Source organism: Melampsora larici-populina, assembly GCF_000204055.1.
Source record: "Melampsora larici-populina 98AG31 unplaced genomic scaffold MELLAscaffold_51, whole genome shotgun sequence".
In the NCBI taxonomy this organism is placed as follows: Eukaryota; Fungi; Basidiomycota; class Pucciniomycetes; order Pucciniales; family Melampsoraceae; genus Melampsora; species Melampsora laricis-populina.
In genome coordinates, this window is record NW_006768815.1 from 69,878 (window position 1) to 92,818 (window position 22,941).

The following is a 22,941-nucleotide window of genomic DNA, read 5'->3' on the forward strand; positions in this document are numbered from 1 at the left end:
ACTTGAAACAATACCAGGTAACTTTGATCTTGGTTCTTCTTTCTTGACATTCTTCAAAGGTGAAATATAAGTTGGCTTTCTTGAAGTTCTTCCATCTTCAATTGAAATGTCCCTCAAAACCTTATGCCTTTGATCTGGAGTATTTGGATAACTTCCAGGTAAAATTTCTAAATCTGAATCAGTACTTAAATCTTCAATTCTAGTACCTCTCTTTAAAATTTTCTTGGGAATAATTTGAGGTGTACTTGAAGCAGGTAAATCTCTTGAATTTTCCACAACTCCATCCCAACCAGGTGTTGAAAACCTCTCTGAATTCTCACGTCCAAATTCCTCAGCTTGTTCATCAGTAATAATGATTTCTTCCTTTCTTCCTTCATCATTTCTTGAAGTTGATTGATTAAGTTAATCTTGATTATCTTGATCTAAATTAGCAAAACACAGTGAAGTCCTCTTCTTGATTAAAGGATCCACTTTCCTCCTTGCTGCATCTGATTCAAAAATAACTCCTTTTGACTTGAAATTGAAGGAATATTCCATTGACTTAAAGTTCCACAGCTTGATTTAACCGCTTCCTTTCCTTTATCTTCATCCCTTTCAACTTTGACTTTGTTTTCAGTAACCTTTGTTGAATTTTCAATTACTAATTTTCTATAAGGCTTCTGATCCCAAGGAATTCTGTCTCCATCAGGAAGAAAGAAAGATTTACCATCAAACTTCACCAAATTATCATCCACATCCTGCTTGACATATCTGCAATCATGAATTGAATGACCTTCTCTATCACAATACCAACACATATAAACAGACCTATTACCACCTTCATTTCTTTTAAATTCATCATTTTCATTCCTATTACCATAATTATTTCTTGAAAAGTTGTTTTCTCTATTACCACCATAATTACCACGGGTAGAATTGCCATTACCACTGGTACCATAAGTTCTTCCACCTGTAGCACCACCTTTCTTCAAATTTTCATTTTCTTTCTCAACCATTTCTAATTTCTTCTTCAATTGATCCAATAAATTACTTGTACCACCTGAACCACCTGAAATACCCAATGAAGCTTGTCTTTGAGTCCTAAAACTTGCCATCACTGAAGCCTTGCCATCACTGAAGCAACATTTTCCTTCTTAAATGAAGATCTTTCTTCTTCATTCTTTGTTAAATCTCCAAAAGCCATATGCATCTGCATTACTCTACTAACATAATTTTCCAACATACTCAAAGGAACCATTCTATAATGATGACCAGCCTTCTTCAATTGACCTTCACATTCCATTCAGATCTTGATTTGATGTTGAATATGAGATGAAAAAGCCTTGAAGTAATATCACTACACCAAATGACATCTTTTCCCAGGGGTATATAAAAGTAGTGCTGGCATAGAAAACTATACATAGATTAATTTTCTATACCCATAATAAATATCTTTTGATACATCATGTACAATATTTGAGATTGAGCAATTGAGTATTGTCTTTGAGCTGACTCAGCTGTATGTATTGGGACCCAAAGGGAGCCACCACAAGTTACAGCATCTTGATTTCCTATTTTTATCATTTTCATTCAAAAATACATTTCTATGCTCATACAAGATATTCTCACACATTCTCAGAAACATTTGTGAGCATGAATGAACAATCTTACACAGATTGACAGATACCATTTACGCACTTACATCATTCCTGATGGATCATGTTGGCCCATTCAAGAAGGCTTGAGAAGAACATTGTGTATAGGCTTAAATGTAGTTTACATGCTTGTAGAAATGTTGTTATCTGTGGGTATAGAACGGAATGTTTTGTATGGGCATAGTGGACTTGATCTCTATGGGTATAGACAAGTACTCTACAAAAGGTTTTCTATGCACGCACTACTTTTCTATACCCCCGGGGAAAAGATGTCATTTGGTGTAGTGTATCTTGCCATTGATCTTGAATCACTAGAATCAATCTGACCTGAAGTCTCCAAATGAATTAACATGGTCTTGAATTTATTTTCAAACTTGACGTAAGCATCATTTGTTGAAATACCTCCAGCTTTAGCCAAATCATCACATAATTTATACAAGTCCTCATCTGTATACAAAGGTTGAGTATCCGCACCCCATAATTCATTCATTTCATTCTTCAATAACCTCCATTGTTGAGTCCTGTAACCTGCCATAGCTTCAATCATGGTCTTCATTTCATCATCTTTAATAAAAAACTTGACTTGAAGACATTTATCTCTATCACTTGCATTATCAATCAAAGCAGCATCTTCAAAATCTCTCAAAAACCTTTCCATATCACCACCTGATTTAAATGATAAACTTTTATCAACTGGTTGAATCTTGACTGTTGTCTTCTGATCTTCATCTTCACTACTGATTTCTTCATAAACAACTCTTCTTGTCTTGTTTGATTTCAACTTCTTCTTAATTTCATTTTCAACAATTTCATCCTTCAATTTTCTTGATTTGAATTCTTGATCAATTTGATCTTCTTCATCACTTTGCAATTCATTTCCAACACCTTTGCCCAATAAATCATCTTGAACTTGCTGAGCATCACCATCATCTTCTGAATTGTCACTGTGATAAACACCTTCACTTCTTAATTCTCTTCTATGAACTTTCTCATCTCTTGAAGCCTTCATCTTGTCTTGTTTGAATTTCTGTAATAATTGAATGACTTCTTTCTCAGTTAAACCATCCATCAAACTTTCAATATTATCTTCAGCAACCTGATAATTTGCTAATTCTTTTCCTTTTCCTTTATTCAAAACATCAAAACCACTTGAGCTAGCCTTGATGTCTTCCTTATCCCATTCTTTATTGAATAAGTCAGCCATTTGAATTAAACAAAATGAATCAATGAATTAAACAGTTAATGAATGATTGATTCACAAAATTCTTGATGATAACTTGAATAAATTAACAACTTGAGTTTGATAATAATTCTTGAAGTGAATTAAAAACTTGAATTGAATAATTTGAAACTTGAAATAAAAATCAATTAAAACTTGAAGTAAATAAATTTCTTGAAGTAAATAATACTTGATGTAAATAAAAAATTCTTGAAGTCAAAAAGCAAATAATTCTTAAAATAAAAAATAAGTCTTGAAGATAATTCTTGAAGTAATTACCTAAAATAAATCTTGAACTTGAAGTAAATGATAAAAAAAATTCTCGAAATGAATCAGACTCTGAATAAATCTTGAAGTAAAATAAAAAAATCTTGAAGTGAATAAGTCTTGAAGTGAATCAAATAAAACTTAAACTAAGGATAAATCTTGATGTGAATAAACAAAACTTGAAGTCAAATGAATCTTGAAATGAATAAGATTCTTGGTCTTGAAGTAAAATAAACCACTTGAAGTAAATAAAATTCTTGATCTTTAATAATAACACTTCAAATAAAAAATAAATAAATCTTGAATTCAATGATGAACCTTGAAGTAAATAATTGAAACTTGATTTAAATAATTCTTGATGTCAAACTGAATCTTAAAATGAATCAGACTCTGAATGAAAGATAATTCTTGAAGTGAATAATTAAACTTGAAATCAAATAAATCAAACTTGATGTGAATAATTGAATTTGAGTACCCAAATCAATTCTAGAATACCTATATCCAAGTATTTCTATCAAATGAAACCTATAAGTGAAGTTAATGAATGAATGAATCAATAACCACGAAATTATTGATGATAAAGTGAGCAATAATCAACTAAGAATAATAATTAATAACTTGAATTTGAAATCTTGAATCTTGAAGACCAACAATTCAAAAACTGAGAAGACCAATATCCTAGTACTTCTAAATAATAAAAACCTTGAAGTAGACCAATATCCAAGTACTACCACGAAATTGGTATCCTACAAACAAGCTTGAAATAACGAAAAGAACCCCTATATGACTCAGTTGGAAGAGCACGAGACTGTAAATCTCAGGGTCATCGGTTTGATCCTGATTTGAGGGACCAGATGTAGAACTCTTTCAGTACACAGCTGAAAGCAGAGCCAAGAAGGGGATGAATGAAGACACAACCAACAACACACACAATCTAAAGAGGAATAAGTCTTGATATGGTGAATTGAAAGACTTCAAACAGGAAAGAAATGTCCTTCTCAAACAGGGACTGTGATTATCAATGAATTAAATTTAAGACCTTCAAGTCTTTGGATTAATAAAAACCAGGCTAAAAGAGGACAATAAAATCAAAAGTAGCACTATCTAGGCGCACTCAGGCACCTTTCAAATGAGCAAATGAGCTTACAACTCAACAAGAAATTATTAAAAGTGAATAAAGGGTCTAATATTATAAAATCCCAACTCTCATTAGTTGTTCACCCAGATAATAATAATAAAAAGATACAAAGCTTTATTCTAAATTCTAATAATAATTTTTGCTAACTAAAAGGCTCCCAAAGGGAGGAAAAGACACACCCGACTATATCAAAATTGAAACACACACAAAAAAAGAAAGTAGGACAAAAACACCCCTCAAACTCGAAATTCACCCTCATACACCTTTTTCACAGCGTAACTCTCAATGAACCCCCAAATTAAAATTGATAAAAATCTTCAAAGCGCCCACATGTATCATTCACAAATTTTCAAGCACACATTTATCATTAAAACTGAGCTGTTTACCACAAAAACTGAACAATCCGCCAATTTACCCTTGAAACCTGACAAAAGAAAAGAAATAGGGACTGTATCAAAGTTCTGAATGGACATAAAAAAATTTCTGCTTCCGCTCTACAACTTTGCTCAGCCAAGCTAAACTCTAACTCTATTAGTTGTACCCTCAAAATGAAATTCGATTTTACGTGAAAATACTCAAAACTAGAGCTTAGGCGGGCTCGCCCGCCTCTAAATCCAATAAGTAGAGAGTTGATCCGTAGGATCCAAGTGGCTGGAAGGGGAAAGTCAGGATCAGGCAAACAAGGATATGAATTAGGATAAGTCATCAGGATAGATTCTGCATGCTCAACTCATCACATCATTTCGTGTCAATCCAAGAACTGTGTAACAACTATCCAAGGTTCAATGAAATCCAAATGAGGTTGAAAGGTGGTGTAGCACACATTGTGACAATATACTCAATTCACACAGAGATCAGAGGCTTCCAAAAGTATTTTAAGCATTTTTCAGCATAAAGTTAGAAGTTTGAACTTAATTGATATGGAAATGATTGGTCTGAGGTCATGGTAGCCTGATATCCAATCACAATTGATAAAACACAAGGGAATGTATTGTATGGACATATTTGACTAATATTTCAAAGATTCCAGAGAAGATGAAAGGGTGATTGTGTCATTATGAATGATTTGAGACATAGTTAGAGGTCCAATTAGGGGAACAAGGGTAAGCTTTGTAATCAGAAATGACATAAGAACAGAGTGTAGAGATGATACAAAACCGAAGTTTAAATAAATCCAAAGTGATGATTGGACAAAATTTATATGGAAGTGTTGTGAAATTGATTAGGAGGGTAAGAACTTGGCTGCGGATGAGTGGGTTTGATGAGCACCATACTTGGATTGATGTGTAAGGGACAAGTGGAAAATACCATTGAGGAGTTATCATTGCAAAACAGGGGATATAGTAGCTGGATGGGTCACACATTATTTAAGTAGAATCAAATCATGCCGTAATTATGAATGTGGCATTCACATACTTGAAAAGCACTTCATGTATATGTGCATTGAGAAATTTATATGTAAGGAACCACTTTGGGGTGAAGAAACAATTGTACAAGGCAATTTTGATAGCCAAAGCGTGACTGATTCTCAAATAAAAAAGAGGGCAGTGTCAGCTGGATTTTTTTCATTTGGTGCGCACCTCTGAAGCAAATTGTGAATCTGAAAGATGCCTGATGCCTGAAACTGACATGTGTATTCAGTAAATGTAAACTTGTGAGGTATTACCTTCAAATGCCAACTCGGTGCTCATGCTCTCAATACCAAGGCATAAATGCTGAGTTTTTGCTTGAGGGCAGGGATATACAAATTTACATCCATTTGATGACAATGGTTAAATTATTAAAAGAACGTAAAAAGCTACAAAAAAACAGCTGCAAAACAAAAGAGCATAAGTTGTACAAACTATTGAGGTTTTGGAAGCATCTCTTCAGAGTTAAGATTTTGGTAACAGAATTGGAAATTGGTCTTGGTATTGGTATTGGCGTTAGAATTTCATTGACCAGACCTCTTCATATACAATATAACACTGCATGGCTCAGGAATGTCAGCCCTTGTCCAAAGCTTGGTCTATTTGTGAACCATGGAGATTCACAAAGTAGATACTTTGCAGGTCTTACACTTAACCATGCAAGAAGCCAACTTTTGAAACTTGAACTACTTAATCAAACGGGGATTAAATTTGATTTGAGTGGTATATATACTCAGTGACCAAGACAAGTTATAGATCAAGAAAATACACACTATATCTTGCCACAGCTCAAAGTGTATACATGTACAGGGGTTTTTCCATTTTCATTTATCCTACACACACTCAAACTTAACTAAGTCCCTCTCTGTCCTGTACTGGCCAGCTCAATTGTTCTACCTTGTAACATAACAAGATGATTAAGACTTTTTATTTCAGATTTCAATGATGATTTGAAAGAAAGATCAATTTCTCATTGACTCATGCAACAGCTTGAGGGTTAGGGTCTAGGGTTAGCATAGAGGCCATGAAAAATTTAGGTTTTGCTTTTGGTCCTTGTCTTTGCTTACATGCAAACGTGATATTGCATCGAGATTTTCTCAAAAAGAAACACTGTGGCTAATGTATTAATTCAATCCATAAAATAACAGAATATGTCATATCTGTAGCACAAGGACTTCACGAGATCAATATTTTTAATATATATGTAATTACTCTTTGTATGAACATTGTTGTAATTACATCCTTTTATCCACAATAAAAAAATTACATTTATGCTGCTTATCAATGTTGGCCTTGAGCGACATAATCTTCCCACGTACAATCAGCCGAAAGCAAACAATCACGATCTGCGTTTTCTCTATCTGCTACAGTAGCAACCTCAAAGTGTTCAAAATCTCAATTGGCGAGATTTTGATCACGGGCATCTTGATCTTGATCAAACTCCTCAAAGAAATTGTCCTCTCCCCCTGGTAATACAATGTTTTGAAGTACACACAGCGCTACAACAAGGTCGCCCTGTCGTTCGATGGGATATTTTCTCATAAAACGTGTACACAGAAACGGCATCTTTGTGACCCCAAATGTCCGCTCAATACATCCTTCACAGGGGCCAAAATTGATGCTCACAACTATGTGAGCGTTGTAGACTTTCCTGAAGTCTCCAAAAAAGATTCATTTTGTTTCAGAATCATTCAATTCATGAGTTTGGTAGTGTTCAGGCAATCAGGCTGTTTTGCTCAGATTTTGCTTGGTGTTGCTGGAGAATGCTCATTTCCATCATGGATGAGCATGCTTTAGGCTCAGTCTCTGAGATGAGTATTCAGGATCTGCTCATGAGGCATACTCAGAACAGCTCAGAACCTCTCCAAGATGGAAACAAACTCATTTTTTTTGTACAACACAAATTTACCCCGCTTTTGTTGAAATTTGGTTTGCGGGGTACCCAAGAATCACAGCTGGAACCCGGCTCAAATTCTGTGATTACAGGTCTGGTGTTGAATTCCAGGACCCGCTCAACCCGGCCTCAAATTGGATCAAGAGGCACAAGTTTGACAAAATCGACTTGAGTTTGACGTTGACTTTACTTTCTTTTCAACAATCTGACAACCAGCTCACAACACAGCTCAGCAAACAACTCACAACAACAAAATAAAGACATGAAGGCCGCAACACTCTTAAAAGTAAGACTTTTCTTTGTTTTTGACTCTAGATTGAACACCTTGATTTAAACTAACTATGACTATTCCTTTCTTGTCTTCTTCTCGACACTTTTAGGCTCACAATTCTAACACTTATAACACTCAAGAACTCGATCACAACTCCAACACACTAACACACTTTAACACAAACACTCTGACACTCAAGAACACACACGAACGAACACTAAATAAAAAAGCCCGGAACCCACAAACCTAATAATCAACAACCCACGAACTCCCTTCTATTTGTATTATTTCGAACTCGCCTACCCTCACCTCAGCCTTCCATTTCCTTCTCTCGCTCTCTTGCCTCCAGCCGCCCAGTCCCTCAATTCACCACTGTATAGGACCTTCAATTAAGTTTTACTGTGTGCACCCGTAGGTCAGTCCCCCTTTCCTTATCACACTTCATTTTCCCATTCTTTTGTAACACTAACACCTATCTTTTACTTTTATTTTACTGTTTGCTTTTGAGATCTGACCGATCAATCTCGATATTTGTCTTTAGGTAAGGATTCTCTACTTTACTAATCTCTTTTATTGTTCTTGAAGCTAACTTTATCTTCTTTCTTTTTTTTACTTTCTATGTGATTGTTTCTAGGTTCTCAACCTTCAACTCCTCCCTTCATCGGATCTTTCATTCTGTCTCAACTCTAAGCCTCCACCACACTCGATCTCAATCTTGATATTCTCATCTCGATCTTTGGTTTTAGACTTCTTGTTTTGTTTTGTTGATACCTGCACTTCTAGGTCGATCGATCGTTCCTTTTGTTTAGGTACGTCATTGTTTCTTTCATCTCTTCATTTTCTTTAGATCTTCTTCAACTGTACTGACACTAACTCAATCTTTTTTCTCCTTTTCTAGGTTCTATAGTTTTGTATAAACTTCAATTTCTATTTCAATCTTTCAATTCAGATCTTGCATGTCCATATGTAAGTAAGTTATTGTTTATATTAAGTCTCTACCCTGAAATCAAAGCTATGCTGACTTTATCAAATCGATCTGGACCCTTGATGTAGGTGTGTATTTTATTTAATTTTTACAACTGATCCACTAAGCATCATCATCATAGCTTTGTTTCTTATACCTTCAACATTTCGATTTTGGCTGTTTTTTTTGTTAGTTTGTATACGATCATTTTCAACGTTGGTAAGATTTCCCTTCTCCTTTCTTCACGTCTACAACCAACTAGTGATTTTTGTTTGCTTAATCTCATTTTTCTTTGGAGTTTTCCTCTAGTCGTTTGATGTTTGTGAATATGTATTTGTTTTAAAAGTGAGCTTGAAGTTGTGACTAGCCATGATACACAAATGAAATGAATTGCAATGATATGACCGAGTAACAAATCACAAACATCATTGCACCAGAAGACGGTATCCAACATATTTAGAGACATCATTTGTGGAATAAACTTCAAATATCTCAATCAATGCAATCACAATCTGTGCTGAGTCTTTTAAATTTGCTGTTCACAGTGGTTATACTTGGACTCGAGGTGAAGGAATGATTTCTCTACAAAGGAATGATTTCTCTACAGTGTTTATTGAGATCTACGGTGGCTATTGGGGAGACCCCTCTAGGAGGCTTTTGATTGATTGCTTCAATCCATCCTCTGCTAATCACATCCAGATTGACTCCAAAGTTTCATCACCCTCCATCACATAATGTAGCCTGGGTAAAGTTAACCCAATCCTATGATCTGTGACTCGTCCCTGGAAAACACAAATCAACTCCGTTGAAGGTCCACTTCAAATTAACAAAACTTGATCACTCAATCTGCTGAAAATTGTATGTCCAAATCTTTTGATCTCAATCAGAGGTTTTGACTTGCAAGAGTCTAAGGCCACGCTCTTCAACTTGCTTTTGTTGATTTCTTAGATCTGATAATATCGCTCTTAGGATCATGAATACTCTGGCTCAATTCTGTTCAAAGGAAACTTAGCATGCATGACATTCAATGGATATGAGATCAAGGTACTTGCATGCCTGATGTTGCAATTGTGAGTCTTGCATCAAGACAACAATTCCAGTTCGGAACATGTGTCAATCGGACCACTGATTCAGTCTTGTTGACATGCTACAAGAAGGAAGCTCGAAATTGGTCAGGTCCAGAGAAATTGAGAAAGAGTTTTTGCATTAAAACTCAACTTGACCACCAACACCCTGTGATCTCATGGTCTCTGTTCTTACATCCTTATCTTCAAATAAGGCCTCTTCTTGCCTGTCTTGATTTCCAGGATCAAAAGCTAAGACCTGTTCAGAGAGAAGAAACGGAAGAGCCCTTGTGATAGAATCAGATCATCATATCATTCAGCTGCGTGTACTCTAGTGTAATTTATTTAAGAAAATTGATGAAGAACAAAAACAACCCTCAAACAATAACTGCAGCTGTACTAGTGTGAACCAAACTTGTGTTTTGCATCACAGGTACACATTGTACGCAATGTACACCTGCCTCCCATCGCATCCTTTTATAAACGTCTTCACCTTTGATTTCCAATGGAGCTTCTCTAAGACCATCCATACTATGACCACTGACCATAAACTCAACATTGACTGGTTTAACTTTCCAGCCGCGGAAGGTACGATACCGGTACCGGCCCTGCCAGTACCTAAAATATAGGTACTATACTGGTACAGTAGTCAACAGTACCTGTATTTTTGATTTTCTTGATCAATCCCCTTTCCTCCCAGCACTATATTAGTATTTTTGTTTTCAGTTTCACTCTCTACTGATATTTATTACCTAATCAATGATTTATATATAAATAAGCAACTTAGTTATCATTTCTTAAGCCTTTCAATACACCCAATGTGCTGGGTACCAACTCAAGGTATGGTGAGATACTGGGCAGTACGTGCCGTAGGTACGGTAAAGTACAGTACCTATCTGCAAACCTGAGATACCAGTATAGTACAGTACCTAGCAGAACACAAAGTTACTTTACTGCTGGGCATTTTTTACAGTACCTAGATTGTAGGTACTGTACGGAGTACTGTACCTGGTGCAAGGTACTGTACCAAGTACCTTCATTTGTAGTATCCAAAAAGCCAGGTACTGTACTAGTATTGACAATGCTTTACCAATACAGTAACTGTGGCTGCGTTGGCAAAACCCAACACAAGGCTAGCTTGACAAAAGCCCAGCCAGCCACAGGTGTCCCCTGGATCATCAGGCATCAAGGGATGTTGCTGAGGATGAGCTGAGGGGCTTAGATGAAGTGAGCAGATGGGCTAGCCCTCCCTCAGGATTCTTTGCTAAGGAATGTTGCCTGAGGGAGCCCTGATTCATCTCCTCAGTTCCTGTTGATCACATAATGAGCTGACAAGCAGAAAGAAAAGGGAAAGAAAAGGGAAAGAAAATGGAAAGAAAAGGGAACAAACATAGAGAAAAACACAAAAATTTCAACGCTCACATAGTTGTGAGCATCGATTTTTGCCCCTGTGCTTGAAGCCCAGAATGGTGTTTGTTGAATAGCTCTTGATCATTCACAGGGCCTTGATTCCCTTCCGCCCACTCTTTGATATGATATCTAACACCTCTGAAAGGTGCGAGAAAACCGGGCTTGTTAGCATAGCCGGCATCCACTAAATAATATTGTCCTGTACTCAAAAAGTCAGCAAAAATACAAATGTGAAGTTTATTCCAAGACTCACCAGCTGGTACTACAAAGGCACCATCCTGCCTGGCGACTTCAAGAACTTGAGCATCACTACTGCTCCCTTCAAAGCCGGCCATTACAAAGTTGAATGACATATTGAAACGGCATCCGGCGAGTACATTTTGACTCAATATACCCTTTTGATTTTGATAAGCAGCTTTATCTTGTTCTGGAACACTTGCTGGTATGTGAGTACCATCAATTGCTCCAATACAGCTGTTAAACCATGGACCGAAAACGTGCACTTGAGGTAATAACATCAGGTATTGGGAATTCTGGGCCAGGTTGTTCGATAAATTCATCTTTCAAGTCTACCAGAGCCGATACACCTTTGTTGTAGTATCTAGAGATTGTTTCTCCCAAGTGTTGGAAGCGCTCGGCAGTGAGAACGGTAGAACCGGCATTTCCAACAATGTAAAGGAATATCATAAGCTGCTTGACCGCTGTTGTGTGGATCGTATTCTCTAGATACGGCCTCAATGTAATATGAAGTTTGTAGAAAGTAACTCGATCCATGCGGCATACATCACAAAATCTAACTGGACTACCGGCTATGATTTCTTGTTCGTATACGTGGCCACATAAAGCGGAAGTTTGACATGGTATCTTTGGTCGCTGTGCTAGCTCGGCACGGTCAAGAGCAGCTGCCAGTAACAAATTGATGATTTCTTGATCACAATCTACTGGGTTACTTCCCTCGGATGATGAAGGTTCAAGGATTTCATCTAATTCCGCCCAAGATGCGGAGGAATCAAACATGTGCGCTGATGTTAAAAATGTGATGGTTTGATATTGTGATGACTGAGAAGAACGGAGAAGATGGATGATTTAAAAAATTAAGTTGAATTTCAAATGGTCAACAAGCTTTTCTGCTTTTGACTACCGAATGAAATATAGCTTTTGTTTAAAATGAAAATCGACTTTCCGGGGTCGGAAAGTTCGTACCTTTTAAAAGGTACACCACCAGGTCACTATTCCGGTTGACCAACCAGACTTTTCCCCGGTTGATTTCCGGTTTTTCTTGGCTGGGGGAAGAACCTTTTTTCAACGGGCTCTTCCAAACCGTGCTGCAATGGGGATTTTTGTCCGGTTTTTCCGCCGGGTTCAAGCGGAGAAAAACCCGAGGTTCAGCGGGAAACTACCCAGTTGTACTGCTCAAGTCAAGTTGACTCGCAGTACCCCTGTCTGTTGTTCAACCGTTCTCAAGTAGTTGAGAACCTGATGAAACACAGCCATTATATCATGATGGACAAATTTCTCTCTGTCTCACAATGTTCACCTTGATGAGAAAGATCATGCTGAGCCATTGATTTCACTGATAAATAGTGCTAAGAAAAAAATGACAAGAGCTACAAAAGAAATCAATGATACAAGTGAGAGCTGTGTGTGTAAGAAACGAGATAAAGATACACCTGATGAACCGAGGGCCTCAAGTATTGGCAGATTAATCAGAATGAGAATGATAAACTGCTTGCGACTTGAAAGAAGTAAAATAAAGTTGGAAAGCTAAAAATATACTGAGACACAATCAAAAAAACTTCTCAACTACCTGAGACAACAGCCAAGATAATTGCGGTGAAAATGACAGAAAGAGCTTAAGTTGTCTAATCCTCAGGGTTTTCATAAAGATCCTCATAGTTGGCTAAACCAGTTCCAAAAGTTTCATCAAGCTCATTCATCATATCACGTACGGAAGTCTCATTAGGTAATGAGAAATTGGTGGTATTGTTGAGTTCTTCAAATGTTTTCTGACCATCAAATCGATGATGATCCAATTGTAAACATAGAAAGAAGTATCTGGTTGTTTTAACACACAATCCGTTAATAGATTCTCAAAGCCAAATTGAACAGGAAAAATAAATACCACTTACGCATGACAATATCTTGTTGTTTGACTTCGCAAGAACTCCAGTTTTTTGTCCATGACAGCCCAAACACTTTTGCTGTGGTATTCCAGTGGATTTAAGCCCAAATGACAAGCTTGCATTCCCTGAGTAATACAGTATTAGTCAACAGAAAAGAATATCACAGAACATTGACTTACAAGAAATGCATATTGGGTACTCTGGAGATGGGTGAGCTCCTTGACAATATCCTCCCGGGGCTTTATGTCCCCACCGACTTTCCCATGCTCCTTTTTATAAAGCTATTTGTTTCAGTAAAAGGCAGCTTATCAGTCAAAGACGAAAAACTTTGAACCACATGGCAGATTAACTTACCTTGACCCAAATACTGTCAATTATTGGTACGTTTGATTTGCATGGCAAACTACCTTGCTTTGAAAGTTGAATATTGGTAAGAAGCTGTGAAAGATAAATATAGCAGTATAACAGTATAAGAATAGCGTCAAGATACTTAGATAAATGAAATGTTATAATGTAATAACTTACAATATCCTTGAATTCTTTTCGCGCTTCTTTCAACACAGTCCTGATCAACTGATGAAAAAGTGTTGCATCTCCCGAATCAGCATTCTTTCCATAATCAGCAGGTAGGTATTGTTTCTTCCATGTTTTAGGATAGGCAAGCATTGCATTCTACAACAAAAAATAACATTAACAATATAGAGCAATATATGAGACGTACAAAGAGACTTACCAAGGTCCTCGCATACAAGGAATGGGGAAGTTGGTCCTGATCGCCTTCTTTGTCTTCAAGTGAAGTGTAAGCTTGAATGTCTCCTTGCAGTATGTTTTTGATCGCATTTGACTTAATAGCACACTGTTAGGATTTTTCATGAGAATAGTCAATATACCTAAATTGACAGAGCTGTGAAAGTGCAAAACATCACTTGCCCTGAGTGTTTGATTAGTATCATCAAAAGTCCCACGATTACGGTGAGATGAGAGCTGCTTGACAGTATCTTCTACTTCAGCAAGCTCCCTATGTATGTCAGTCATCTCTTGATGAGTCACGATGTTAGAAACCATGAGCGCCATGAATTGGCTTTGAGGAGTTTCTTCCTGTAAATAAAGAAATAATATCAGTCAGCTGAAAGAAAAGCAAATCAATTTGAAGAACTTACATTGCACAGTTTACGTCCCATTACCTGATGATCCTCATCAAGTTGAGCACGACTTGATAGTCAATTGAATGTTTGTAATGCTGGTCCAGTCATGTGGGTCAAAATCAAGGATGATTCGGAAGGGAGGCTTCTGTTATGAGACTTTGTTTGAGCAACAGGTCTTCGGGTTTTGGCTATTTTGTTGTTATTGTTTTTATTGTTTTTTTGGGTTTTTTTGTTGTCTTCATTTTCTTCATCATCTTCATCATCTTCATCGTTTTCTTGGTCTTCATCGTTCTCATGGTCTTCATCATCTTGTAGCCTTTGTAGTCTTCATCTTCTTCACCGTCCTTGTAGCCTTTGTAGTCTTCATTGTCTTCATTGTATTCATCATCTTTATTGCTTTGTTCAAAGTCTTCATCTTGAGAACCGTTCACTTCATTGATGTTCACTGTTTCAAAAACAAAGGTCAATTAGCATACATATTTACAATTGAGTTGGTATGTCACAGTTAAATAAGACTTACAATTATTTTGTCTCTTGGACTTTCCAACAATTTTGTGTTGGCGATCTGCAGAGGACTGATGATCAGCTGGTAACAAGGGTCAAAGAAAATAAATGTTGAAGTTTCAGCAGCACAGGTCAAAAACTTACACTCATCTGATTGATTAAACTTCTCAAGATCTTGTGGTTGGATGCCGCCTTGGGATGGGCGTTCAGGTGGTGTATGGGACACACAAGATTTCTTTCTGTGGTCAGCCAAGTCATCCAAACGTTTGCGGTTTTGAGTGCGTTCTTTTGATGGTTCCTCATGAGTGGCCTGTTTACCCGATTGTTGATCAGATCTTGGCAGAAGTGGATTGTAAAGTGCTTGACGCATTGAAACTTGATTTAGTGAGAATTGTTTGCAGAGGAGGTGAGCTTATTGTGATGAAAAATAAGTGAAGATGGAAATAAAAAAGAAATTAACGATAAGGAAGAAAGTTCTGAATTGAGATGAGCCAGTAGACTGATTTTGGTGACATGTGTCTTGGTGACACATGTCATTCATCTGTGAAATGATGAACACTCTTCAGCGTCATCTGATTAATTTTTCACCAACATGAGCATGCCAATCCAATAAGGCTTTTATTTATAAAGACATCAAATGAGAGCCTGTGTTCATATTCATGGGAAGATTTTCATTGTGTTTGCTTTGTTTTCTCTCAAAGTCCACAACACATATCTTACTCGGAGGAAACATAACATTATTCAATGATGATTCATGTCATTTCTTCTCTAAGATTTCTAATTACTCTTTTTAATGCTTTCGAGATGCTTTGTGTTGAAAGCATTTGCTCTGTGCTGAAAGCACCAGAATGAACTGCATTCATGCCTTGCTCAATATGGGTTTGGGTACTTTTGATCAGCAAGCTCTGATTTGTGCAAATTGGATTTCAATCGCATCAGAGAGCTTTCAATCAAAAGAAAAAGCATTGACTTGCAATTGTTTCAGAGAGCTTTAAAGAAACAGCATTGTGTGATTCCCTTATTTGGACTTTTCTCCTTGTTCTTATTATACGCGCTTTCTGCACGTCATTGTGCTTTTCATGCTTTTCTATTCTCTCTTATTTTCTGTACTTCATCACTCGTAAACGGATCTTACTAGATCCGTCCCAAATCATGTACCGTTCTACAAATCCACTGACCAGAAGACCGAATCCAGCAGTACCGGATCCGGTCATATCTCTCCTCCACATAGCTTGTATCACGACAATCACCGATCGTCCCATGTCTTACCACTATCTTGTCATTTCCTTATTTGTATCACCTCTAGAGATGCTCGCCTATATAAGGAGCTCTCATCTCCCAAGGAAATGCAAGCGCAAGTCACTTCCTACTTATTTTTCGCCCTTGAAAGTGAGTAGAATCACAAATAATTATTTGTGTGTTTCACTATTTTCTTTTTTCCTCTCTAACTTCCAATCACCTAAAAATTGATATCAAAAGAGTTCAATAACATTAATCCGTGCTTCTGTTTGTTCCCCTAACTTTGGAATTCCTCGAATTCCAACTCAGATATCCATATCGGAAACAACAACTACAAAGCCTACAAACCCTCGCACCAACTTCCTTGTTTTTTGTAAGTCTTTTGGAATTTCTTAGCTAGCTATTCCAATCCCTTACAACACTCTTCCCTTGATTAGTTAGAAGTATTAAAGAAATTCTTTTTCCCTTACACACAGAACCACCTACAAACACCTTACAAACCGTTAACAACCTTGTCACTGTTTTTCGAAACCTTTTATCGTGCTTTTTAGCCCATTCGATTTTTGAATCCCTTAACATTCTTTTTGAAGAATCCACGTACGTAGTTTTTAGACTCTGATCAAGTCTACCCTTTAAAGAACAAAGTTTTAATTCCTTCTCACTCTTAAAAAAACAAAACCTTTACGAACAGCATAGCACCTAAGATGGAGGACCCCAATGGATTCGTTCAAATTCCTGCCAAAGATCTTCGCTTAATCCAAGCCCAACTCGAGCAATTTGGTAACAAGTTACATCAACGTGAACAGAATCATGCTCGAGAAATTGCTGATCTCCGCCAACAAAATCAAAATGTATTCCAACAACAGTCTAACCAAATCGGCCACCTTGAGAACCTACTCCATAAACGCAACCAAACCCCAGCTCCAACCAAGCCCGACGCCTTTCGCGCCGAGCCTAGAAAGTTCACTGGTTATGGTGATAATCCCACTCTCTGGTTCTCCGAGTTAGAATCAAACTTCAAGATGCATAGATACCCTGAAGCCTCTTGGGGTGAGATGTTAGGATCTTACCTCGACGAAGAAACTCATATGTTCTGGCACGAGGTTCGCAAGTCTCAAGGAGGAGCCGTCACCAATCATCAAAGTTTCAAAGAACAGTTCCTAGGACAATATAACTTCAACATGATGGTCAAAGAAATCATGGAGAAGATCAAAGTATGTTATTATAAAGGCGACTTCAATGATTATATACTCAGATTTCGTCGCTTAATGGCATACATGCCTTTAGAAGTCCTCACCTTTGAATCACGCAAGTTTAAATTTATGGATAAACTCCCTGCTCACTATAGAGAAAAGATAAACAATAAAGAAGGTATCAGGTCAAAGAAGGACATGGAGTTATTATACGCGGCTGCGAGAGAAGCGGAACACACAGTCAAGATAAATAACAGAAATTTCAAAGGTTACGACCAGAAATCATCAATTCAATTTCAACCGCAACTATCAATCTTGACAATCTAGCTCTTTTGGTAAACCGCACGCAGTCACTAACGGCTCTGGCCCGATGGACCTGGACTCTGTTGATTTAACTAATGTCGAGTGCTATAATTGTCACAATAAAGGACACATGGCTGACAAGTGCCCTCGAGGAAACAAAAAGAAATCCTATAATGGATCAAAGAACCGTTTCAATAACAACTCTGATCGTCGTAAACCTAACCTACTAATCATGGATCATTTACTCTCTTCCTCTTTGAAAATCCCCGACCCTCTTCACTCCTTTATACCACTGTTCCAAGATCACAAGCTGAAGACGGAAGAACCTTTTATTACACCGTTCTCTGATGCCGATGGACGAATGTATCGAGCCTCAAAGGAATATTCAGAATCACTTGATGGACCTACCAAGGACCGTCGAGAAGACCTTGGAGAGTATAAGAAGAACTATCTTGAAGCCTTAAACAACATTGATCCGGAAACTTTAATTGACTTACAAAAAGAAAGAGAAGCAGTCGTACGAGTCTTAAAAGATGCTAAAGACTACAGATGCTGTAAGTCTTGCACGGCTTATGGAAATGAACAAAGTCCACCAACAACTTCTAACGGCATTGTGTTCTTCACATTAGATGCCCAACAAATCAACAATGTCAACAATAAGCGGCCTGCAAGAGAAGATTCCCCCGTCGAGCAAATCCCTGCACACGATCCAGAAAACAAGTATGACATGTACTACATGGACATTGAGAAGGCTCTTGAGTTAAACCCCGAGAAGAAGATGAAACTAGGACGCTCTCTTATCGACGGTTATCAATATACCACCGCTCAAACTCCTTCCCCTCCTAGCTTCCCCGACGCAGTCAAATTAGCAGAAAGAGAACTCGCGAGCGTTGAAGAGTGGAATCATATCCTCAACACTTTGTACACTAGCTGGGCCGATAGAGACAAATTCGACTCAGTATGTACACCTGATGACGATGAATCTAGTATTGCGGCAGTAGCATCAACAGGTGAACTTATTGATGCAGGATCAGACATAACTGACTATGAAGACATGAAGCCACAGGCCGTTAACCTGCCTGGGCTAGTCACTAAATCTCTTGATCTATCAGTTGTTGAAATGGCCCCTTGCTCCATGAAGAAGATCTACTATGGAGCACACTTAGACCTCGCCTCACATGAAGAAACCAGCAGAACTTCCCTTCCCATCTATCCTTGCTTATTTCGCAATATCCCTCTGGATGCAATCATTGATAGCGGTGCGGCTGCTAACTATATTTCAACAGAGCGCGTGGATAAAATGAAACAGTTGTGCCCTGATAAGATCGATATCAAAACAGTCGATAGGCAAGGGGTCCGACTTGCCAACGGAGCAGAAGAAGCCTGCACTAAGATCGCTCTATTCGAACTGGAATTCAAAGATGACCGTAGCATGGCCACGTTCAACTGTACACTACGCCAAATTGCAAATTTACCGTGGAGTTTAGAAAATTGAGTAGACATAGAAAACTATAGAGAACCTGGCAAGGGTCAGAAAAATATGAAAAAATAATGGGAGGGCCCTTTGATGCATTCCAATTGTCTGGCATATTTTTTCATATTTTTAAAACCACAATGCATATAAAACTACACAAAATATAATATCTTCTGGGCAGAAAATATAAAAACCAACAAACAGAGATATTGAGCAGTCTTGGAGAGAGGCAAAAATACACAAAAATATGCATATTGTTCCTATGGCTGAGGCCTTGGATTTGAGTATTTTTTTGTATTTTTAGTGTGAGAATTGTTGATTGTACTAACAAAAACCTCCAGGATTGTTAGATTACAACCTGTAACAGACATTGGAGGGAATAATTTGAATTCAACAATCCCTTATATTTTTGTCAATTCTTGGTCAAACCACTTGATTTTTTGTTCATTGACAAGCCAAACTCTGTGACTGAATCTTTCATTCAGACAAAAAACCTGAATCTGATTCCAAAGAATATGTATGTGGCTACATAGGAAATTGTTTCAAAGACAAATAGCTTTTTTTGTAGCGGAGCTACACATTTGATGCATTAACATAACATTCAAATGCATTTCATGGCTTCCTAATAAACTAACTATCAAGTGTTTTGACCCAGAATTGCAAAAGATATGAGGGATATAGGATTCCAGATATCCCCTTGTCACCCCTTGGCCAAATTCCAATCTCTGTTACAGGTTGTAATCTGAGAAACTTGGAGGTTTTTGGTTAGTACAATCAACAATTTGCACGCTAAGAATACAAAAAAATACTCAAATCCAAGGCCTCAACCATAGGAACAATATGCATATTTTTGTGTATTTTTGCCTCTCTCCAAGACTGCTCAATATCTCTGTTTGTGGGTTTTTATATTTTCTGCCCAGAAGATATTATATTTTGTGTAGTTTTATATGCATTGTGGTTTTAAAAATATGAAAAAATATGCCAGACAATTGGAATGCATCAAAGGCCCCCCCCATTATTTTTTCATATTCCTCTCACCCTTGCCAGCTTCTCTATAATTTTCTATGTCTACTCAATTTTCTAAACTCCACGGTAAATTTGCAATTTGGTGTAGTGGTAACATCAAGGCCTTCATGCTCCCTCTTCCTAACATCTCCCTCATTCTTGGTCTACCATGGTTACAAGAGACTAGTCCACTTGTGAACTATACCACCAGAAATTATATTGTCAATAATGGATTTGTCATCAGGCCAAGATCATACGAGCCCAAACTTTTCACTATAGACAATGCCTCGTATGGTGACCTGCTAGAACGTCTGGCTAAGCAGGTGGCACCGGAATCCTGGAAGGAAGAGATCTCAACTGTGAACAGTAAGTACCAACACCACATTGACACAGGAGACGCACGACCAATTAAAACTCACGGAAGACCTCATACTCCACCCGAACATGCAATAATTAAACAATTTGTAGAAGAAAGCCTGGAACAAGGCATCATTGAGCCTTCCGATTCACCATGGAGTTTGCCACTACTTTTGGTAAAGAAACCCAACGGCTCAAACAGGGTATGTGTTGATTATCGAGCACTGAATAAAGTGACAAGAAAAAACGCTTATCCCCTTCCACGCATTGACAATGCTTATTTATTCCTGTCTGGCTCTAAGTATTTCTCTACCATCGACTTGAAATCCGGTTTTTGGCAGGTGCCAATGAATGGAGCGGATAAGGAAAAGACAGCTTTCACCTGTAGGTTTGGCCACTATCAGTGGAAAGTGATGCCCTTTGGGCTGTGCAATGCTCCTGCAATGTTCCAAGAAATGATGAACACCATGTTAAAGGATATTATTGATAAGTTCGCATTGGTTTATTTAGATGATGTTATAGTTTACTCAAAAACCAAAGAAGAACACAAATTGCACATCAAATCTATCTTCGAGATCCTCAAGAAAGAAGGTTTAGTCGTTTCTGGGAAGAAATGTAAATTTGGCAAATCTTCGCTGTTATTCCTAGGACACGTAGTAGATGGAAACGGCATCAAGACGAATCCTGAAAAGATCAGGAAGATAGTTGAGTGGCCTACCCCGACCAATATCTCCCAAGTACGGGGATTCTTGAACTTATGCACATATTATAAATGATTTATCTTAAAGTTTTCCTCTGTTGCGTCCCCTCTTTACAAATTGACGGAAGGATCTCCCAAGCCTGGGTCTTCAATTCTGTGGGGGGATGAAGAGAAATCCGCCTTCGAAAAGCTCAAGGATTGTCTCTGCAATACCGTCCCTCTCCAGCACCCTGAACCATTCAAGCCCTTTGTGTTAGACACGGATGCTTCCGGAACCAACATTGGCGCCGTCCTCTAACAAGATACCGATTTCGAAGTACCCAAAGGTGTAAGCTTTGATTGCAACTTATACCAGAAGAAACTAAAAGATTCTAACTTACGCCCAATTGCATTTGAATCCCGCAAACTCTCAAAAACTGAACAGAATTATTAGGCTCAAGAGCGTGAATTATTAGCTGTTATTCATGGACTTAAACACTTCCGTGGCTACGTTGAAGGTTCGCCCGTATTATTCCGAACTGATCATGAGTCTCTTAAATATTTTAAGACTCAGAAGCATATTAACAGAAGGCTTGCTCAATTTGTAGATGAATTGGAATTTTTCGATACCAACATTGTTTACAGACCCGGTAAGGAACAGTTAGCTGCCGACTCCCTCTCTTGAAAACCAAACACAGAGTTTGACTTAGACCCCCCAGAGACCGCTCCTTCCCTATTCACCATCCACAACTTTGAAGCCGAGTATCGAGAACTTCTCAAGAACAAATTACAACTTCAGTCAGGAATGGACCCGACCTTGGTAGGAGCCGGCGACTTTATATTAGACGGAAACCAAATGATCAAGATATGTTTAGAAGATCCGCATTTAGAACAACTCACGGTGCCAACTAGCCGCCGTGAGGCCGAGAAAATCTGTTACCGAGTTCACGAAGACCTTGGCCACCGCAACTACAAAGACGTCGTCCAAGCTGTCAAGAATAAGTATTGGTTCCCTGACATCCTTAACGCCGTCAAAAGTGTGATTGACCTGTGCAGGGCTTGCCAAGTACACGCAGCACCCTCTGGAGAACAAGGTATGCCCCTCCAATACTTGGCCCGTGGGTAACCCTTCAGGAAGTGGGGAATGGACTTTGTCGGTCCATTACCAAAGACCCCTGAAGGAAACCAATATATCATTACCGCCATATAGATTATGGCACTGGTTGGGCCTACGCTAAAGCCCTCCGCTCAACTTCTTCAGATGCCGCAGTTGCCCTTGTCAAAGAAATCACTCTGAACCACGGGTTACCTGAATAAATTATTACCGATAACGGTTCCGAATTCATTTCCCACAATTTCAAATCCTACCTCAAAGACAGCAACATCAAACAAAAGAATACCTCGCCTTACCACCCGCAGACAAACGGATTGGATGAAAGGTTCCATGGAACGTTGACCAATGGCCTTTGGAGGTTTTGTAGCCCATACAACCAAAACTTGTGGGACAACTTTCTTAATACTTGTTTGTTTGCATACCGTGCATCTTTTTCTCACTCCATGAAAGCCTCTCCTTTCTACATGGCGTACGGAGAAGAAGCTAGGTTACCCTCTGAGGCTGTAAGCATTAAATTCAATAACTCACTTGAGAA

At 38.1% G+C, this 22,941-nt stretch overlaps 5 protein-coding genes across 5 annotated transcripts; 1 reads left to right on the forward strand and 4 right to left on the reverse strand.

Moving 5' to 3' along the window:
- Positions 1–1,951: 1,951 nt before the first annotated feature.
- Positions 1,952–2,169, reverse strand: MELLADRAFT_92619 (uncharacterized protein; the record flags this gene model as incomplete). Its single annotated transcript, XM_007415540.1, has 2 exons — positions 1,952–1,989; positions 2,037–2,169. 2 exons carry the CDS (start codon positions 2,167–2,169, stop codon positions 1,952–1,954), a joined length of 171 nt encoding a protein of 56 aa, XP_007415602.1.
- Positions 2,170–2,450: 281 nt separating this feature from the next.
- Positions 2,451–2,643, reverse strand: MELLADRAFT_92620 (uncharacterized protein; the record flags this gene model as incomplete). Its single annotated transcript, XM_007415539.1, has 2 exons — positions 2,451–2,458; positions 2,499–2,643. 2 exons carry the CDS (start codon positions 2,641–2,643, stop codon positions 2,451–2,453), a joined length of 153 nt encoding a protein of 50 aa, XP_007415601.1.
- Positions 2,644–9,485: 6,842 nt separating this feature from the next.
- Positions 9,486–10,408, reverse strand: MELLADRAFT_92621 (uncharacterized protein; the record flags this gene model as incomplete). Its single annotated transcript, XM_007415538.1, has 5 exons — positions 9,486–9,596; positions 9,694–9,782; positions 9,889–9,943; positions 10,015–10,119; positions 10,244–10,408. 5 exons carry the CDS (start codon positions 10,406–10,408, stop codon positions 9,486–9,488), a joined length of 525 nt encoding a protein of 174 aa, XP_007415600.1.
- Positions 10,409–15,005: 4,597 nt separating this feature from the next.
- On the reverse strand, positions 15,006–15,412 carry MELLADRAFT_111157 (uncharacterized protein; the record flags this gene model as incomplete). The annotated part of the gene is made up of 2 exons (XM_007415537.1): positions 15,006–15,124; positions 15,187–15,412. The coding sequence occupies 2 exons, from the start codon at positions 15,410–15,412 to the stop codon at positions 15,006–15,008; spliced, it is 345 nt and encodes a 114-aa protein (XP_007415599.1).
- Positions 15,413–18,504: 3,092 nt separating this feature from the next.
- Positions 18,505–19,097, forward strand: MELLADRAFT_67211 (uncharacterized protein; the record flags this gene model as incomplete). The annotated part of the gene is made up of 2 exons (XM_007415414.1): positions 18,505–19,036; positions 19,087–19,097. 2 exons carry the CDS (start codon positions 18,505–18,507, stop codon positions 19,095–19,097), a joined length of 543 nt encoding a protein of 180 aa, XP_007415476.1.
- Between the last annotated feature and the right edge of the window lie 3,844 nt (positions 19,098–22,941).